We start from the raw sequence: 20755 nt of genomic DNA on the forward strand, positions 1-20755 counted from the left end.
AAGATAGAATTTGCAGCTTAATGGTTTCTGTTACCCGCAGAAATAACTACAGTCAGCTTGTTCCCTCTTACTAATAGCTAAGACCAGCATGAAGTTTTGCGTGTGCACTGTAATCGTGGCTTTAAATTCAGATGTGTAAAGCCTTAACAGAAAAAGTACGAACTACAATTTGTAAGCAGTATGGGAATGCGTAGCCTTTGCTGGGTGGAAATGATTACAAACTTTGTTTCATCCTTGCTGAACTAAAACTGCAGTAATTATTCAAGTGTATTTCTAAAGACTATAGGTGTGTCTTACCGGACTGATGGAGAAACAGAATTTGTATCCTTTTTTCATTATTAACACTGAGCTCTTTCTTTGCTGTCTGTCAGCCTGCAGGCAGACTCTGCTGTCAGAGAGAGAGAGATAAGTACTTCAAGTAAAGGCAGACAATCAGTGTGCCTCTCCCCTGTGTTGCAGGGTTACGCTGCAGAGATGGACAACCCCTTAATGGCTCATCTCATTTCACCAGAACTCCAAAATAAGAAGGACATCTTGTTTGGGAATATGGAAGAAATTTATCACTTTCACAACAGGTGAGGATTTTGCATTCAGATCTAAAAATAGCATTTGGATGGGATTCTTTACTCTTTCTTTTAATCTGATTTAAATTGCAAAAAGAACCTCACTGAGTCAAGCTTGGCTACCTGGCGTGTCAAAATTCGTATTGCATAGAAGAGGAAAAGCCAAATATCTCTAAAAGATGAGCAAACTGTGTGAAACTTTATTCAAATGTTTGCAGTACACAGGCAAAATTTTGCATCGTTGTTCTCTTCCTAAAGAAAGCCATTGGGATCTGGTTACAAGCTAATTAAAGCAAGGTTTGTTTGGGTTTGCGTTCCTTTTATTTTTTGTGAAATTTGCTATGAAAAGTAAATTATTATTCTAAACCACAAATTCTCAACTCTTACATGTGGTTGTGGCTGGTTAATTTTATACTTGAGTGACCTCTCTCTGAAGTTTGAATCCTTGTTACTAGAGGTATTTCTTCACAGGATAATATTTAAATTGGTAGAAAAGGGAATTATTTTCAAGAGAAGTTAAGCATATTAAATAGTAGTTTCTTATTCATAGAATCATAGAATTGTTGAGGTTGGAAGGGACCTTTAAGATCATCGAGTCCAACCTTTAGCCTACCCTGACAAGAGCCACTTCTAAACCATGTCCCTCAGTGCCCCATCTACCCTTTTTTTAAACACCTCCAGGGATGGTGAATCCACCACCTCCCTGGGCAGCCTATTCCAATGTTTAATAACCCTTTCAGTGAAAAAATATCTCCTAATATCTAATCTAAACTAATCTAAACTTGACTGGAAGTTTTGCCACTGATTTTTTTGGGTGAGTTTTTTTGGTTTTAGGAGGTGGATTTGGTTCGTTTGTTTGCTTTGTGGTGTTTGGTAGTATTTGAAAGGAAAAGCCAAACACTAAACTGTACAAATCCTGCTGCTGAATACATAAGGCAGAGAAACAGAATCCCCCTCCCCTCCCCAGTCTTATATTTTATTTCAGTTGTAGCAACAGTACGCTGAAAGAAATTGGTCAGAATGTTTATTTTAATTTGCTATCCCTTTTTAGTACATGATTTAGAAGAGTTTTGTTTAGTTTTGTAGTACAGAATTGCAACTCTGTTTCCAAAAGTTTAGAAAACGAATTGCAAGAATGTGAACATTTACTACGGCTTTTTTAACACATGCTCTAATAAAATCATCTTCATCATAGAATATTCCTGAGAGAACTAGAAAACTACGTAGAATACCCAGAACTAGTTGGACGGTGCTTTCTGGATCAGGTATGCGTTATCTTTTGCTGGGATTTCGTTTATAAGCCCCTTCAAGACTGTACCGTGTGAGGGTGATTTTCATGTAGTAATTGCCACCATATCCCCTTTGTTTGTCTTGAACAGGTAACGGGTTGAGAATATAGATGTTAATTGAGAATTGTGTGGGGTAATTAATTTTGTTGGAAGGAGCTACTACCTTGTTGAAAGAAAACCACTTTATTAAAGTGGCAGTTAGGAAAACATGAAGAGGAGTCATGCACTGCATTATTTCACATTGCAATAAATTATAGGTCTGCTTGACTAGATTTCTTTACTGGATTTGTTTTTGTTGTTCTTTTTTCTTTAAAGAGTACACCTCAACAGAGTTAAATCCAAAACATTTTTATTATGAAAATAGAAACCTGTGACAATTGAACTTTTTAATCTGGGATCTATTAAACAATGAGTCTCATCCCTAGTATACCAAAGGCTAAACAGGAATCTGTTTATGGAAATCAGTCTTCTGTTGTTGCTGCCTGTTGATGCTCTAAAACTCCTGGGAGGAGCCATGCCTCCCCCTCCTATTTACTGGCCACATCCACGGAGATGCTGCTTTCTATAACTGAGACGCAGATGTACTTCTGTGCTTGCTGATTTCCGACCTAGTCATTCCTTTATATCTACGGTTACTGTGACATTTTCAACAGTTTTACTTCCCTTTGCTTTCAACAAAGTGTTGAAGTCCTGCTATTTAGTTGCTGAAGTGATAAGGGGCAACAGACTGCTTGGCCTACCTTAGCGCAACTCCCAGTGAAAAACACATTAATAAAATGAAAACGTATAAAGAAAAAAGGGCAAAGACTTTTAGAAAAGTTGCACAGAGAGACTCATGGTTGGACATTCACAGAAGTATTTTTCATATTGTAATAGAAATACATTTGTGAATATCGTATATGCTGCTTCATAAGGTGCTTAACATTCAACTGAAGCGAACATTAATAGGAAGATCTTATTCTGATGTTCTAAGTAAAAAATTAGTAGCCATTACAAAATAAATCATTTTGAATAATTGTTTTTTGCTTGGGATGCCTCAAGGAATTGCATTTTTGTTATTGTTTTGGGTTTTTTCTTAGCCTTATTGATTATGGAAAAATATCTTATGATATTTGTCCATTAAAGTCACAAGAACTTATTAATTTTTTGCTTGTCTCCACAATTTCAGATGGAAGATTTCCAGATTTATGAAAAATACTGTCAAAATAAACCTCGCTCCGAAAGTTTGTGGAGGCAGTTTTCAGATTCTGTATTCTTTCAGGTATGCTTGCTTGAGTCTCTAAAATACTTGGGGGGGGGAGGTTGGTTGGTTGGTTTGTTTTTTTTTTTAAACTTCGTCATTTATGTCAAGAACAAGTAACAGAAATACTGATTAGTGTACTGATGAAATCCAACGCTGATTACAGGAATGTCAAAGAAAACTCGATCACAAGCTCAGTTTGGACTCATACTTGCTGAAACCCGTTCAAAGAATAACCAAATACCAATTATTGCTAAAGGTATGTGTTACTAACCCGTAACATTAAGTCTGGTTTCTGTGTTTGTTTTTTTAAATGCTGCTTCTCTCATCCACTGGAGAAAAACCTAAAAGTTAGCGGACAGATGTATAAATCGAAATGGAGACAAATCCCAGTCTGTCAACTCTCAGCTCGGTTCCTTTCTCTTTCAGCAAAAAAGCTGCGAGTAGACAGACAAATGTTACACAGAGACACCCTGTGTAACTGCTTTCTCCATATATTTCTGCTGAAGAGAAGAATGAAAAGTTCATTAGGGGAACAGAAGGACCAAGAAACCCTTGCAACAAAGAAAAGAGAGTATCTGAAATACTTGTTACTTGCCAGTTATAGTCACCTAATGTGTATCACAGGAATCTGCCTTGCTGGGTTCTAGGAAATGTGCTTAACCGAGAGCACTGTGTGGTACTTTGACGATGGATACCATTGTGATTCATTTAAACATGCTATACTGAGAGATCAAAATGACAGCAATATACCATTATAAATTTTAAAATGAATGCCGAAGTTTTTGCCACGTTTGAAGCTGACTTATTTTGAGAAGCATTTCCCACATAGACACAAGTTTCAATAATATTATTTAACAGTAGTTTAAAAAAAAATATTACTTTGGACCAAATTTATTTTGGAGTTAAAATTGAGTTAAAGTGAACTGCTTTTAAAGAATTAATTACATTAAATATGCATGAAGAGAGGAGTATTTGAAAGGCTTTCAGTTTAAAGTATCTTTAGTTCCTGCAGTCCATGAGTAAATGCTTATTCTCATACCATGAAGTCTGGGGGATTCTCCACAAACTCACCTCTATGTTTATCTGCATCAAACTGGAAGATGCAGCTTCACCAATAAGCCCTTTGGAGAAGGGATGCCTTTTTTAATAAACAATGCTCAGTGCAGTAAGTTTGTCTGTTACTAGCATCCCAGGCCTAGCGATAATTCAAATAATAAATTAAATTTGCCTGTGTTTTTACATTTAATTCTAAAAAGTAATGAATATAAAAAGTAACAATTTTTTTTTGTTGGGTGGTTGGGTTTTTTTCAGCAATTATGATGAAAAATGTTTTTAAAGTTAAGTCTTGTAAAATTCTTAGGTGTAGTGCTTATGAAATGTTTAGATGAACAAAATAGATTTGGCTAATTAGCAGCGGAGATGAGAAATAAAACTTTAGGGTCTTCTGAGTTCCAGACAGTATTTAACCCACTAGATCACGTGGTATAAAACTTTACTGGGTACTGTTAAAAACTTTAAATACTGAATTTAAAAGCTTAAACTCAGTGCTAAAATGTGAATGTTCTCAGTTATTGCTGTTTCCCAAACTAAGTACAGTGTCATTCCCTGTCTGCTCAGGAAATGCTGAAGTACAGTAAGAACTGCGAAGGTGCTGAAGATCTTCAGGAGGCATTAACATCTATACTGGGTATTCTCAAAGCAGTTAATGATTCTATGCACCAGATAGCCATTACAGGCTACGATGTGAGTATAACAGTGTTTTTACATAATTTTTTTATTTTCTTTTCATTTATTTCTTAGATACACTTGCAGCATACCCTGTGCTGTGTACTAATAATGAGAAGAACATTTTACAAAAGGTGCCTTTAAACTGAATTGTGCAATGAAAATAATGGAAATGGATCTCTCTATACTCTTCTGAAGTTTTCCTGCTGTGAATAATATTTTGCTTTGTCTACCCAAGTTTGCTTTCTTTGATCTACCTGACACCAAGTTAAAAACTGAAAATCGTCATGAAGAGTCTGGTTTAGGCTACAGCCAAATGGGAATTGCTACTAAGTTTTTGTATCTATGTGTAAAGCTATACCCAAAACTTCCAGTTAAAAAAAAAAAACACAAAAACAAAACAAACAAACACCAAAACCAAACCCCACACACACCAAAACCAACCCCAAAACACCATGTAAGCAGCTTTGGAGCAGAGTTTGGGGAAAAAAAAACAAACAACGAAATATATGTGTTGTGCCTCCCCCTCTCTATGCGTAGATCTCTCTATCTCTGCTACTGGTACTCTTGACTGTAAAATCCTGCCTGAACAGTGTTGGCAGGAGAGAAAATTATGTGTAAAAATCCAGTACTGACTTTATTTTTATTACGTTTCCAAACCCAACATAAACACTGATGTGAGAGATTACTTGGAATAACAGAACTTGTAAAGACCTGTTCAGAGTATGCATTTCAGTCTGATGTCATCTCTTTGTAGTTATAAATATCACTTTTTTTTGTTCCAGGGAAACCTGAACGAGCTGGGCAAGCTTTTAATGCAGGGATCCTTCAATGTCTGGACGGATCATAAAAAGGGTCACTCGAAGGTGAAAGATTTGGCACGCTTCAAGCCAATGCAGCGACACCTCTTCCTCCACGAGAAAGCAGTGTTGTTCTGTAAAAAGCGAGAAGAAAACGGAGAGGGATATGAGAAAGCACCTTCTTACAGCTACAAACACTCCTTAAATGTAAGATGCTGAGCAGTCCAGTAAGGTCAAGGGCTTAGCCTGCAGCAATGCAATATTCTATTTTATTTTTTTTTTTTGTCAGTGAAACTGTGTTACAGTTTTGCATTGGGAACTTCACTCTTTCAGGCAAACCTAACTGGTGCTGCAGGTCTGTGTCGCTTTGTGTTGCTGCCTGGTAGAGAGACAGGGTAGGGGGGAATTATCCTTTGAGAAAATCCAAACCATCCTAGTCTAGCTGAATGGCAGTTGTGTTAATCGCACAGAAAATCTAATAATCATAGAATGGTTCGGGTTGGAAGGGACCTTAAAGATCATCTAGTTCCAACCCCCCTGCCGTGGGCAGGGACACCTCCCACTAGACCAGGCTGCTCAAAGCCCCATCCAGCCTGGCCTTGAACACTTCCAGGGATGGGGCATCCACAGCTTCTCTGGGCAACCTGTTCCAGTGCCTCACCACCCTCACAGGAAAGAATTTCTTCCCAATATCTAATCTAAATCTCCTCTCTTTCTGTTCTAAAACAGTTATCCCTCGTCTTATCACTCCACTCCTGATGAAGAGTCCCTCCCCATCTTTTCTGTAGGCCCCCTTTAAGTACTGGAAGGCTGCTATAAGGTCTCCCCGGAGCCTTCTCTTCTCCAGGCTGAACAACCCCAGCTCTCTCATCCTGTCCTCATAGGAGAGGTGCTCCAGCCCTCTGATCATCTTTGTGGCCTTCCGCTGGACCTGTTCCAACAGGTCCGTGTCCATCTTGAGCTGAGGACTCCAAAGCTAGACACAGTGCTCCAGGTGGGGTCTCACGAGAGTGGAGTAGAGGGGTAAAATCACCTCCCTCGACCTGCTGGGTAGAGCAGGGCAGTATAAAATAGATGTAAGGTTTGGTGGTCTGGATTTTAAGAGAGACATCATGTGGGTCAGTCTCAATTTAATGTACCTAAACCTTTCTTACCTCCAAGGTAGCTAAGCTGACAGAAAGCACTAAATCTCTTTCATCCAACATGCAGATCATGCTTTACTAGTTATTCCTTTCTTTGAGCAAGAAGACAAATGTGGCTTTGCTTTTCAGAAATAGGGTACCAAAGAATACCAGTAACCACCTGCTTCCATTGTTACCGTAATTGCAATGTGGTGGGTCAGCCTCTGTTCTCTTTGCTTCCAGATGGCAGCAGTTGGAATAACAGAAAATGTCAAAGGGGATGCAAAAAAATTTGAAATCTGGTATAATGCAAGGGAAGAAGTTTACATCATACAGGTAAATAACATGCCACTAAAAAAAAAAAAAGGAAAAAAAAAGGAAAAAAGGGAGAGAGAAGGGGGAAGTCTAACCCTAAGAAGATTTGTTGATTTTTTTTTTGCTTGTTTTTTTTCCCTCTCCTATATCACTAATAGACAGTAATGAGGAAACATAGAAAAAACCCAAACCAAAACATACCAGATTAATTCATAAGGTAGTTCCTTAAACGGTGTATTTCAACTGCAGTCTTCGGGGGTGGGGGCGGACTGGGGAATCATGTTTTACAATATCCATGAGGGATATTGTATACACCATTGTTATTGCTGTCCCTGGAGTAGTGGATGGCTTGGGAGCCAAGGTTTGACTGTAGCACATGTACAGCCTCTGCCTCGGCGCGTTCCATTTGTCATGACTAGTTTCTGTTCACTGAAGGACTAGAGGGAGCTCTGTCTGTCCTTCTTGAAGGATTCCTCCGAGGCTGTGCTTTGGCATGCAACTCTTTGTGTAATAAGTGTTCTGTGCTTGATGGCTGATTGTATTTATTTTCGAGTAGGCACCAACGCCTGAAGTTAAAGCTACTTGGGTAAATGAAATAAGGAAAGTGCTGACAAGTCAACTGCAGGCATGCAGAGGTAAAATATTTTGGATATATATAGCGCTTTTTAATCGCTTTTGTCTTTGAACTTCAAAACCTGCCCTGTGTATCTTCGCTGTATAGGACTGTAGAAATAAAAAGCTCAAAACACAAATCAGTTTTAATAGTTCTTTTTCTTTCCTCCATTACAGAAGCTAGTCAGCACAGGACACTAGAACACACACAGAGTTTACCTCTACCATCATCATCTTGTACAAGGTAAGTAAGTATGTTGTCAAATCAGCTTGGCTGTCTTGTAAATATACTAATATACCTAGTTTGCAGTTCTTCGTTACTCTGATCCCTTAGTACTGGCCCTTATGTTTGTGGGGTTTTTTAGGTCTCTTCCTGCTATAAAGCTGTAAAGCTTGGGGCTTATACACGTCTAGAACTGTTAAATTGTGCAACAGTGGCATGGGCTTTGTCAGTTGATAGAGAACAACACAGAAAAGTCATTTTCTGCACCAGCCAAAATCCTGGTGTTGTTATGGGTCTGTTTGCTGAACAGCTAATTATATACTTCACACTCCAGATAAGAGAGTTATGTGGAGCAGCCTTTTCCTTCCTTCTCTGTTCTTTTCCTTCACCTGGATTTTTTTTTCTTCCTTTTCCAATGTCATGTTACTGTCCTTTTTTGTCTTTTTCAGGGCGCTATCTTTTCTCTGTCTCTTGTTCTTTTCCTCTGATTTCCTTTTTTTTTTTTTCTTTAACTAAGCAATGTGTTGATTCCTCTGGTGTCACAACTTCTAAGTCAAGCTCTTCTTCTCTTCCTATTTTTTGTCCTTCATCCTACCGGCCTGTATATTCTTCTGTTCCCACCTGCTGTTCTGCCCTTCTGTGACACCTCTCTTTAATCACCTGTTACTCTTTTCTTTCATCGTATGTGTATATACCCATAAGCCTGTGTGCTTGTATCTTCAGTCATTCCCACATGGTGTGTGCTCAAATACGTATCAGTAGCACTCTGCCCTGCGTGTTTTATGCATCTACTTATCACTCAGGGAGAACTTCCCAGATGTATAGTATTTGTGGGATGTCTTTCCCCATTCCGTTCCCAATGAGAGGTGTGATGGGAATCCAGCTGCAAGATCCAGCCTGTGTTCCTTGTTCATCCCTCATCTGTTCCTGTGTTAAGAGCTTCTGAGGGGCAGAGTTTATTACTTACTTTTTCTTTTTTTTTTTTCTTTCCTTGTACCTTCAGGAGGAAACTGTCAGCACAGAACGTGTGCCTGTAGCTGACAGTGACAGTAAGTTGTCCTGAACTGTCTTTTCAGTCGCTCCCACTGCCATAGTACATGTGGTTGCAGTCAATTAGGGGAGCCTTTCTCCTTTGTATGTGCCCATGGTCTTTAAACGCACAATCACCAATGACTTTTTCAGCCCTGGGAGCTATGATCTGGGAAGTAGCTAACAAATGGTTTTCAGCCTATATATCTGTATGTAAAAGGCAGCCCATGACTGAAGGTCGTCACCCCTGTTCAGACTCAAATTTGCTGGAGATGGATTGATTATCTCAATTTCCTTCCAATAAACAGTCCTTCACGGAACCACATCAGAAACACCAGAAAAATGGAAGAGAGAAAAGCTGATCTCACAAGTCTAGAAGGTTATGGCACCACAGTAGCACCAAAGAATCCCGAGAAAGGCAAAGGTGAGTTTACACATATGTGTTGTATCTTGAATTGCGAAGAGCATGCCTGCACTGCAGATGCACGGGCAGATCCACCAGCAGAGTAGCATTGCACTGTGTGGTCTGGACAGGCCCGAAGCCACCTTGAATGAAGAGTAGCCAAAAGGAGGTGGGAACTATGTGTTATGAGGCCCGAGTCTGCAGTAGGTCTTCTCTTAGAGCTGCCCAGCTTCTCAGGGTTCTTTTGCTCTGGATACATTTCTCGGCATTACCTGTTGACTTTTTGACCTGTTGACCTGACTTTTGGTTTGTGGTTTGGTTTTTTTTGTTTTGTTTTTTCTCTTGAATTTTGGTTCTCATCATGGAGATTATTTACTGAACCAGAGTCAGTACAAGCCCCTGCATAGTGAGAACAACTGGCCACTTGGCCTCTGCTGTTGTACCTGGACTTTCGGTTGTCCTTTCTCATCCTAATATGCAGGTTCCCTGGCAGGACTGCAAACGACTTTTCACCTTAATCTTTTCCCGGCCTTCTCCCCTTTCCTTCTGTGCCTCTCTCTTCCTTTGTAGATGACACTAGCTCTACCTCAGAATGCTCTGTATTGTCAAAAAAGCGCTTTACGCTGCAGGGCTTTACTAACCTCAAAAGTCAGAACGGTAACTCTTTTTAAAAAAAAAAAAAAGCTAGAGTGTTTTCTGTTTAAGGCTGTAATTGAAGCATCACTTTGTATGTATGTATAGTGTAACAGGTTTTCAGTGTATGCACTAGCTTGTTCTCCTAAGTTCAAGCTAGGTTCCCGAGTCACTGACACTGACAGGGAGATTCCAGGAGAAACTGGCTCCAGAGTGTGTGTGTGTGTGGGGATGCAACCGGTGAAAAGTGGAGCTCTCGGAGAAGCAAGGGAAGGAGTGCAGTTTCCAATGCCTCCAGTCTCACTATCGAGGCCAAGGAAGGAGTTTATAGTGCCCTGTTCTTGTAAGAAATCTAGAGGAAGGAAGTTGTCTTCAGATCAGACATCTGGCCTGCTTCTGGCTTCAGTGGATCTGCCCCAATGCACCTCTACTTGGCAAAAAGGAATCAAGGTTTTGCTAGTGTATTTTTCTATATTAGCATCCTTTCTAACAGAACTCCCGAAGGATGACTACAGCAGAATGGGTACGAAAATTTCCCTATGCTTCCAGAAATTACCTTTTTGTTTGGTTTTTTTTTTTTTTTGGTAAAACAGGCAATAGGACCTTTCTTGCTTCCTTCTGCCAAGTAATCTCACTGGCACATTCACTTCTTGCTTTGAACAGCTGTCTCTGAACAGTCTGAATTGCATTAAGATGATGGCACTTGTTGAAGAGCATGATTTTTTTTTTTCCAAGCATCTTTTCAAAATGCCTTTTTAAGACCTGATTACCTTTGAGTTCTTTCTGGAGAGACTCTAGGGTTGTGTATCTAATGCTAATGAGGTGAGCACTAATATCCCATGCTTGCCTTGACAGAAACTCCGTCGTCTTCTGCTAAAAGCCAGACATTGCCAATGATCCTTCTTACAGGACCAGGTATTGCTGTAGCACTAGATTTATACAAAAATGATTGCTTAATTTGGTAATGTTTGTCTAAAATTGAAATCAATTGTGTTCAGTTGATATCTAGTTCATTTAGAAAAGTTTACGTATACTTTCACCTATGACTGTAGAATAAATTTGTCAATTTATCTTCAAATAATTACATGTAAATAATTAATTCCTCCTGCTGTAATTGACCGATGACGACTAAAATTAGAGCGATTACAGAAATCCTCTTGTTTTCCAGTGTAAACTCAAAGGTATTTAGCATGCAATCCACCTATTCTCTCTTTTCCAGTTCTTCAATATCTCTCTTCTGTGTTTTTTGCCTATTCATCCTCCTGCAGCTTCTCCTACCAGTCCTGACAAAAAAGCTAAACGACATGAAGTAGTGAGTGACCCAACTCCTTTTGGTTTAAGAGGTATAGTGATACCACATCTTGTACTCCGCAAATACCCACCATCCTTTGTGTAAAACATTACATCGGAGCGCTGGGGATACCGATATGGTGCTGTTGCGTGCAGCAATATTGGTATCAGCCGAGTTTTTCCAAGTGGGTCTGTCAGCTCCTGTATATACTGGTTTTGATAGCATGACTGGTTGAAGTTTTACCTTGGCATCAAATAAAGTAGCGTATGGCTAACTAGTCTTTTAGAAGGGGGCAGTGGGAAAGGGATCTTCTGCTGAAGAAATAACCAGAAGCAGGGTGTTTAATGGACTTACAGGGGTGTCCAGTTGCTATGAGACACGTGGTTCTCCAGTTAGCATTCTCCTGTCACTGTGCCCCTTGTGAAGAGGGTTTAACTTTTAAAAAAGGAAAAAAAAAAAATAAATCCAAAACTCAAGTACTTTAGTCAGAGTGGGGATCATCACTGTCATGTGGAATTTCCATTTTAGATCTGCATTTATTACTTTAGTCACAGTCCTGTTGCATCTTTCTTCGGGTGATAGTATGCAATTTTTACCACCCTGTGAACCCCAGATGATTGAACTTGAACATCTTGTAGCAGTTTGCCTCCTGTCCTCCCAAGCCACAGCTAAGCAAAGAATAGAAAAGCATTTCAATTAAATGACCCTTTTCTAACCAGCGAGGCTGTTGGTGAAGGCTTGAGTACAAATCCCTGGGGCAAATTAACTAGGGAGTACAAGGAAGGCAGTCCCTCTCTTCCTGACTGTCTTTCCAATGTGATCTCTTTTAGAAAATATTATTCTAAAGATGAAGCTGTTTCAAGCCCTACCATCATCCTCCTCTCCAGGTTTCCACAGCCTTTGTTTTTGTCTCACCTGTGGAAACGATGCTGGTTTGGCTGCTGTGCTGGGGAGACTATGCAACACCATTCACTTTGAGCAGCAGGCAACGTAATCCCAGGACAGACCAGTGCAGTAACTCCACAAGTGGCGATATGGGAATTACAAAATTACAAGGCTAATTTTCTGCAGGTAGCAGTCAAAACTCTGAGATCTCCAGGTACCATGGAAATCCAGAGGGCCCAAAAATGCTATCAGAAAGCAAAGGGTGTTTTGTGGCAATTTTCCACCAATGCTGGAATTTTCCAGGGTAGAGTGTCGTTGATCACTGCTAATTCACAGTGAAATTGTTGGGTCCTTGGAACAGACTTGTCTGATTTGCTGTCCTGTCCAGAAGCATCTCCCTTTATGAAACCACTAAGACAAGTAAATGAATTTAAAACATGTAGTAACTCCCCTTTCTGTCTTGCAACTTCCGATCTCTTTTCTGGCACTTAATCTCTTCTCCTTCCCCAACTCAAAGAGAGATAAGCAGGCAGTTGACCCGGGCATTTCAGGATGAAGCTGCACCAGGCGATGGTCATGGCTCCCCGTTGCAGAGTGCATTGCCCCCACTTGTTTCCTTTCACTGCTACATTGCTCCCACTTACATTGCAGTGAGCTCGAGGAAAACGAATTGGTGACAGAATCACATCTTGCAGACAGATCCAACCTCTGTGAAGAAACCTGTGGGCCCGTTTCTGAAGAGAAGCAGTTAATGAATTCTTGGTTTTCCTGGCATCATCAAATCTAAGTTTATTTCTGCATAACCTTGCCTTTTCTCAGGACTGTCTGCCATTTTTTGGCATTTTCTGCCTTCATAGGGAGCTTTGTTTTAGTCTCACTGTGCAGAATACACACATGCATGTTGAATGTTCGTGCATAATTTTGGTGCCTGTAGTTAGCTAATATAAATGACTACAGTGACAAATTCCCTTCCCAGCTCAGGAGGAGATGGGCTTTTATTCGGACTTATATATGAAAAGAAAGGCTGAGAAACAAGACCTGTTACCCAAAGTGTTCCAGATGAGCAGGCCAGTGAGTGTGATGTTACAGGCAGAGCAATTACAGTGATTTCACTTTCCCTTTTTTTTTTTTTTTGTGCAACTTGTTGGTTCTGTTTCTAATGGGAGCTTGGAACAGTTAGGAGAAACCAAGTTTTCTTTGTTGCGTTGTTCTTAACTTGGAAATAACGGAAAGGGTTTTTCATCTGTGTCCTACGAGCCAACTTTAAGATGTGAGCTTCCAGGGAAATCTGCATGGAATACAGTGGGAATTTATCGCTCAGTTTCTTGACAGGTGGAAGTTCATTCTTAACCCTGGACAGGGCCAAATGGGCCAGTACTTCTAACCTTGTGCAGGCCATCCAGCAGCGCAGGCGAGGTAAAAGTCCCACTCTGGTGTGCTCTGGGTGTGATTTCTTTCTGTGATCCTTTGATTGCTCTGGGTTTACTATGACGATGCTCAGGTTTTTTCCTAATGCACTGGTATGACCAGTCAGGCGACAAACGCTTCGGAAGCACTGAAGAGCAAAAATGCTGGTGCTTTCTCAACTTAGTAGTTACATAAAAGTTGCAAGGTTTGTTCTTCCTTTCATTGTATTCATTGAGTTTCATTGTTGTTACCCTTTGGCTTGAACCAAAATCTTACTTACAAATATTTATTTGTCTTTTATTAAGACTTTTTCTTCTTTATAGGCTCGACATATTTATTAGCAGCTGCTGACCTCAGTGAAAAGAATCCCACTAGTAAAACTTACAGTAGTTTTATTTGGAAAAGGCTGTTGTGTGCTCTGGATGTGATTCAGCCTTGTAAATAAATGAAATGCTTCACCCTGAGAGAGGAAAGGGAACACTTGGCAATAAATGACGGGCAGGAGATTGTTCTTGTGGTGCTTGATGCATTGACTTAACACCAAGATAATTCAGCATGATTAAGCAATCCTTGTGCCTGAATACCCTTAAATAATGAGCTGCCTCATCAGGTGAAGTACAGAGCGCCTGTAGCTTGTGTTGAATCTCTTGACAACTCTAAGTGCTCAACAGTTTGAGCAAAGTTATGTGCATCCATCCCTTGTTCCAGCAGGCTGGTTAGGCTGCTTTGGGTGACAGCCCCCTGTATTCATCCTCTTCCCATAGAGTGCATGTTCCTGTCTTCTATCTCCTCCCAAGAAAAAGAGTATCTATCCATTGTTCATCTTTGTATAAGGGAGAAAAAGCATTTTCAGTTGGGAATTTGCATTCTTTCCATCCGTTTCCCTCTATGTGCGTTGCCACAACTCCACTTACTCTGATGGAAACGGTCCAACTTTTACCAGCTGTGAATTTCACCCCGTGGCTGTAATAACTTCCCTGTGTACGCTTTTCGTCCTGTTTATGTTGATCGCTTAAGAGCTTTTCAATGGGAAGACCATTTCTCCCAGTCAGTGCCTCACTGCTGCAAAATTAACCGTCGGCTGTTTGTTCCCCAAGGTTGGGCTAAAGCATCTCATTCTCTTGATGCATCTGAAGAAAATGATGGCTGGTCTAGTGCTGAAGATCCGCTGAATTCATCGGATGCAGAGGAAGAAGGAGGAGGAGGAGGAGGCGAGATGAAGCTGGTAACCAGAAATGCTTTCCTATTGAGCTAAGCAAACGTTACTGATATATTGCATGTGGCAGTACATAGGAATGCTTTTGAAGCTTGTCGGGAGGAAAGTGTCTGCCTTGAAATCCTCAGGTGGGCAAAATTCCTAGGGGAATGGAAAATATCCCCTTCTCTTAAATCAGCCCTGTGTTTGGACCTTGGGAAGGTCCATCTGTGCCTTTGTGTACCCGCAGACTAGTGAGGCCGTGACTGCTTACGCCATAGTGTGGCAGTCAAGCAGTGACCTGCTCAGCTACCATGTCAACAGGCTTCCACACGTACATCATGTCGCTAGTTTCCCAGCTTTTTTTTTTATTTATTATTTTTTTTTAGAGAGATTTGAATTAATTGTTGTAATGGAAACATTTCACTGAATGTTTTTTTTAGGGTGTCAGAATTCATGTACTAAATTTGCATGTAATGGAACAGCAAAGTTTTACCACCTCTCAGTATGTATATTTACACCGCCTTCAGCATTTCTGTGCATGAGAAAGAAAGAAAAGTACTATAACTTCCTAACCAAAGCTGCAGCATACCTTAAGTTACTCAATAGAAATAATTTGTTTATGTTTTTCCTCTGTGTGCATTTAGACTCCTGGTAAATATACAGTTGTGACTGATTATGAGAAAGGAGTTTCTGAAGAATTTACAGTGAAAAGTGGAGATCTAGTTCAACTGATTCGTGAAGGGGAGGATGGACTTTGGTACGCAGATCTGTGTTTGGAAATATTTATACGCAGAACTGTGTTTGGAAGGCAGATGTTTAGGGCGAAACTTTCAAAGGCATCAAATGAAGCCATCTGACTTCTTATTGTTTATATTTTTTTTAGGTATGTAAAGAACCTGAGCACTGGTAGAGAAGGTTGGATCCCAGCAAACAATCTGCTGATGCTCATAGGCAATTCAAAATCAGCTCAATCTTTAAGCAGCTCTGGTAGGATATTTATTTTAAATTATATGATTGTCTTTCTGAAGATTCCTATTATGAAAGTGAGTTGTGAAAAACAACCACCGTATCATGTTTTCTTGTGGGTTTTTTCTTTCCTTCCTCTTTCCCAGAATCAGGCACTGCCTCCAGCACTTTGAGCACATCATCAAGTTGCAGTGAGAGCTGCAACGCCAGCAGCACCAGCTTCTCGGACATTAAGGGCTAACATTACATTTTCACCCCACCTCCATGGAAGGTAAATCCGGAGTTTGTCATTTTGTGCAGAGTTCTGGATGTTGGACTCAAACAGAGAACCACCAGTTCTCTGTTGCCAGCTTCGAGTACTTTCACTGGTGATTTTCACAGGTTCTCCCAGAGGATCCCAGTGGAAAGTGCGTGGAAAGTGAAGTTGTAAATAAAAGTTAAACAATTTGAAATAGAGTCTTGCAGAGGCTTCTGCTCTGAAGCCTGAAGCTGCAGAGCTGTTAGCATAAAACACATTTTCTCATTGATACACAATCAGATTTCTCCAGAACTGTATCGTTTTGTAACAGCCAGGATCTGAATGTGAGCAAACAAAATGTGTTCAGTGCTAAATCCTTATTGTAAGCTAATAACACAGCAATCACTGTACAGGATAGGTATGAAGAAAATAAATCCGAGTTTACATTTTCTCCTCCCAAAAATCCCCTTTCTCCAAGGACGTACCTCCGTCCGTGCAGTGAACGGGACTCTTACAGCAACCAGGAAGGAGGTCTGGTCCAGCCTTTTCTCTTCTCTTGGGTCTTCAGGATATTCTTCTGCTCCCTAGAGACTGGGGTGCAGACATGACCAATTCACTGACCACAGCAGCATCAAAAGAAAGTGTTATTTTCTCGTTTCCAACCTTTTAATGATGTGTGCAATGGAACAGCTGTTTTATGAGGTATTTTGGCCTCGCAACCAAATTCTTTACCAAGATCACTGTGTTTACATAGCCTTGGCAATTTAGTAGTATCTTTTTTTTCCTTATGCAGGTGCACAATGAAACACAAATGTTCTTACTCACTAAATGATTTCTAAATAAACGGTAATTGCATAGTTACCTTCAGCTCTCACAATCAACATGCAATTACAGGCAAAGGGAGATGATTGTGGCTGCACTATGGGTCAAGAGCCTTCCTTCAGACAAACCTATCAGGGCTAGAAACCAGACATATTTTTAGTCCGTAGTGTTTGTTGCAGATTTATTCAAAGACAAAACCACGATGACATAATTTTTCTACGAAAGGGGAGCACAGGAGAGAAAAAGACCTTTATTAGCATAAATCTGACTCTTCTCTACAGAAAAGTATTTTAGAATTTTTTAAAGGAAGGGGTAATGCTAAACTTGCCATTTTTCAAGGTATATTGTAAGCCAATGTTGTAAATTTTCACCTTGTCAAACGGTCTTTGCAGCTCATCCTTATGAACAGTCTAGAACTGTGTGCATGTATGGAATATTGTATTCGTTCCTGTCCATCTCAAATATTTTTACTTACACGAAAATAGGTTTTTAACTGATTCATGTATCATTACTTAAAATATTGTGGACATTAAGAGCACGATTTTTCAGAAGCAATGGGAACTGCTGTTAATCATCAGACCCTCTGATGGCTGGGCCCTGAAGTCTATCTTTATGCCAGAATTTTAGATTTTGAGAGGCTGCAGCTTAGGAAACGTAAAGGACAAATACTCTGAAGAATTATCTTACTCCTTAGTGGCAAAAGCATCCCTACCCCAGACGCAATCAAAATGCAGCTGACCACGGTCAGGACAAATCGAAACATATATATATACACACACCTATATTTATGTGCATATATATGTGCATGTATGTGCTTGTGTGTATATATATGTGTGTGTAGATATGTATATGTGTGTAGATATAATGTATCAATGTAAAAGATGTATTTATAATCTTCATGCTGCTGAATGTGTCACTTTACAATTCATAAATACTTAGGTTTCTTGCAATACTGCAATATAAAGGCTGATCAGGGTTTTACTTCAGGCATCTTTTCCAATGCAGAAATCCTCTGATCTTTTTTTAATTATCCCACATAATACCGTGCTGACCGGGAATATTTAGTCTGATATTTAACAATGGAAAGGCAACGTGAGATTCAGCTTATCTTCATCTATGTAAGTTATTTTGTAAATTATCTGTAACATAATTTACTTATATATTGCTGTCATTGCTGGGATGAGACTGTCCTTTCATTTCTCAGCCTCATTTGTGTTATTTCAATGGTTTTCTCCACATCATTGCACTTTAATACGACCCATTTCACCATTTCCTTTTTTACTGCTGTTGTGAGTTAGAAGTTCAAAGTCAGAGGTCTCTATTGTAATTAATTTGAATAAATTTCAGCGCTTCTTGCTGAATGCCTTTATATAGACATGCTCTGTGTTTTATTTTGTCTCAGTCTTAAAAGCTTCTTCTGGCTATCATATAAAAACAGAGATAGGCTGAAGGATTTGGAACAGAAAACCAGGTCCATCTAGCTGTTGCTTGTCAGGGTCCGTGTGTTCAAATCCTTTGCCTACTCACTCTGGACCGTCTCAGAAAAACACCGTTTTACCCTTGAGATCCTGTCTCTCTTACCTGGCACTGGGGAGTTCAAGCGTGTCTGCAGGCTGAGGATAAAAAATGAGAGACAGTGCCAGGTAATGAGATTGATTCCCTTTCTCCCACACGCCCTTTTCTTGAAAGGCAGCACATCGCTGTTGGGTTGTCCCTAAAAAAGCTGTGTATCCCGTGATTCCCCTCCTCCTGTGCACACACTCCTCTTGATCCTGCGATCTTAGCAGAAGTTGGAGTCCCTGTCTGGCAATGGCTGCAGCTGGGTGAGAAACAAGAAACCACATTGACACTTGCAGCATCTGAAGAGGAACGTGTTTGTGTGTTCACTGATGAATGGCTTTAAGGACCATCACACCATGGTGGGAGGTGAATTTCACACTGCACTGGAGTGATTTGGGCTGAGTTGGTGGCCATGTGCGATTACACAATCCAGCTAAGCTGTTATTGGGGTTTGATGGCTTTTGTCTACTCTTGTTCTTGATATCCTAACAGCTACCTCTGTCGTAGCTATTCCTACTGTTCCGAGCAAAGGGAGGTCCAGCCTTTCTAAGCACAACCACATCATACTTGTTACAGCAAAAGAATGAAAGAATTCCAGCCCAGATTTACCTTCCTAGGAAGTAAAAGAGTTTTCTATATAAAAGCCTGATAATGATTGATTATTTTTTTAATTGTAATGATGTTTATTTCCTATTGCAAGCACTAGATAACTGGCTCAAAATTGGAGGCTGTTTGCTAATTGGAATTCAAAACCCTTTCTCCATTCTGCACAGATGATGTCAGTGAGCAAAACAAAGGACCATAATTCGTTTACATCAGTTCTCTCAAAATGACAGGGACTCCCATTCCCCTTCTGTATCATACATTAGATGGTTATTATGAACTGCACTGTAGAGTTTGGAGTGTCCACACAAGTCACCAGAATTGTCTGCCTCCCTGGATTTGTGTGGGTGAGTGCCAGAGCAGCTTGGTATGGGGGAGCTACCCAAATTCAACTCCCTTTAACTTAGGATGTAGGAATAGAAGAGCCAAAATCTGTAGTCCTTTAAGATTTGGTGTAAACTGTGTCTAGATAACATATTATTAAAACTAAATGTTTAGATGTTTAAATAGGTTCTCTGGGCTTTCATTTGAAAGGAGATGAATAGGTAACATGTAAGCTATGATGGCCACGTTAGCAATAACTACTGTTTATTTTAACAGCTGTTAAGAAAGATAAAGATGAGATTTTTTTTGGAGATTCCTAAGCAGCTGGAAATAAATGAATGGCCGTGTAAAGACTCTAAGAGGGCGATGTAGTTTTCTGACCTTTAATAGCAAAGCACTTGATAAATAGCTTCTCCTGCCCTTACAAACACCCCGACAGGGTGAGGCCAGCTGCGGCAGGACAACCCAAGGCCTTTGGCAAAGGTATTAGATGTGCTCTACTAACTTTGTTCCAGGTGACTTCCAGAAACCCTCTTTAAATTTTGTCCTATTTATTTATAAAATTTCCCCTTCTTCCGTTAATACATCCAGGGAAGTAATGTAAAGGCTTGTGAAACTTGTCACTTTTCTATGCAGAAGGCTGTGCAATAGTGTGGTCAAATAGCATTATGGGGACCAAAGCACCTGTTCTCCTTAGTTGGTGTTGCTTGAAAGACAACAGGAGCTGCTCCTGAGACAGAGCTCAGGCAGGAGGGATACTGGCTCCCTCACCAGCAACATTGTACTGGATTTCTTCTCTTTTTTTTTTTTAATTTCTTTCCACATATTTCCAAGCCGCGACATGTCAAGCTGGTATGTTCAGCTGTAACACAATGGTCAGTCAGAGATCAGAAGGGAGAGCGTGGAGTGGATGGATTGTTTTTTTGCGGTGAGCACATGGGGCTGGTGGGGTGAGGAGCACAAGGCACAAAGATGTTTTGACTTGAAAAAATGCTGTATATCATATGCCAAAGCAGCAGCTGCTGTGTGGGGCTGCCACCAGTCCAGCAGCACACTCCCCCCCGGCCTCCTAAGTCCGGCACCATTGCCCCTGTGCTCCCTCCAGCTCCAGGGAGTGACTCGGTTATCACCCCCCTTCCCCAGGCAGTTTTTGGTTGGATCAGCTCCCAGAACAGAAGCACCATTCCCTTCCCTGAGCAGTGGTGCCCTGGCTTGCTCCCGTGGCCACAGCCTTGGCAATGTCAGTGTGGTTCCCGCTAGGGAGAAACTCCAAAGGCAACAGGGCAGGGGCACAGGCTGTCCAGGACGGTGAAGCACTGGAGGGCTCTGCTGGAGCGTGGGTAGGGCTGGTATGGCTGTTTTGGCATCCATTCCCTCCGCTGGCTGCTCATGCACTGTTGTACGTGGTTAGCTCAAAATATCTTGTTGTACATAAACAAACACACAGCCCCTATCAATGGGTTCCAACCATTTCGCTTGGTCCAAAGGGTGTTCACAGTGAAGTG

The 20755-nt window shown here is 40.6% G+C and overlaps 1 protein-coding gene across 13 annotated transcripts in view; it reads left to right on the forward strand.

Moving 5' to 3' along the window:
- The window catches only part of MCF2L (MCF.2 cell line derived transforming sequence like), a 179070-nt gene that overhangs the window by 151908 nt on the left and 6407 nt on the right, over positions 1-20755 (forward strand). For 6 of the 13 annotated variants that reach the window (XM_063337949.1, XM_063338003.1, XM_063337984.1 and 3 more), the window contains 16 exons: positions 460-575; positions 1759-1828; positions 3021-3113; positions 3259-3351; positions 4713-4838; positions 5606-5827; positions 6985-7077; positions 7613-7691; positions 7846-7912; positions 9229-9344; positions 10812-10871; positions 11225-11299; positions 14637-14764; positions 15382-15494; positions 15621-15724; positions 15850-18136. In XM_063337949.1, coding sequence (XP_063194019.1) covers positions 460-575; positions 1759-1828; positions 3021-3113; positions 3259-3351; positions 4713-4838; positions 5606-5827; positions 6985-7077; positions 7613-7691; positions 7846-7912; positions 9229-9344; positions 10812-10871; positions 11225-11299; positions 14637-14764; positions 15382-15494; positions 15621-15724; positions 15850-15944 — 1650 coding nt within the window. In that variant the 3' untranslated portion in view covers positions 15945-18136. Of the gene's footprint in view, positions 1-459; positions 576-1758; positions 1829-3020; positions 3114-3258; positions 3352-4712; positions 4839-5605; positions 5828-6984; positions 7078-7612; positions 7692-7845; positions 7913-9228; positions 9345-10811; positions 10872-11175; positions 11300-14636; positions 14765-15381; positions 15495-15620; positions 15725-15849; positions 18137-20755 lie in introns of those variants that run through there. The other 7 variants (XM_063338013.1, XM_063338031.1, XM_063337959.1 and 4 more) reach the window with 6 other exon arrangements.

This window comes from Chroicocephalus ridibundus, chromosome 1, assembly GCF_963924245.1.
Source record: "Chroicocephalus ridibundus chromosome 1, bChrRid1.1, whole genome shotgun sequence".
NCBI lineage: Eukaryota > Metazoa > Chordata > Aves > Charadriiformes > Laridae > Chroicocephalus > Chroicocephalus ridibundus.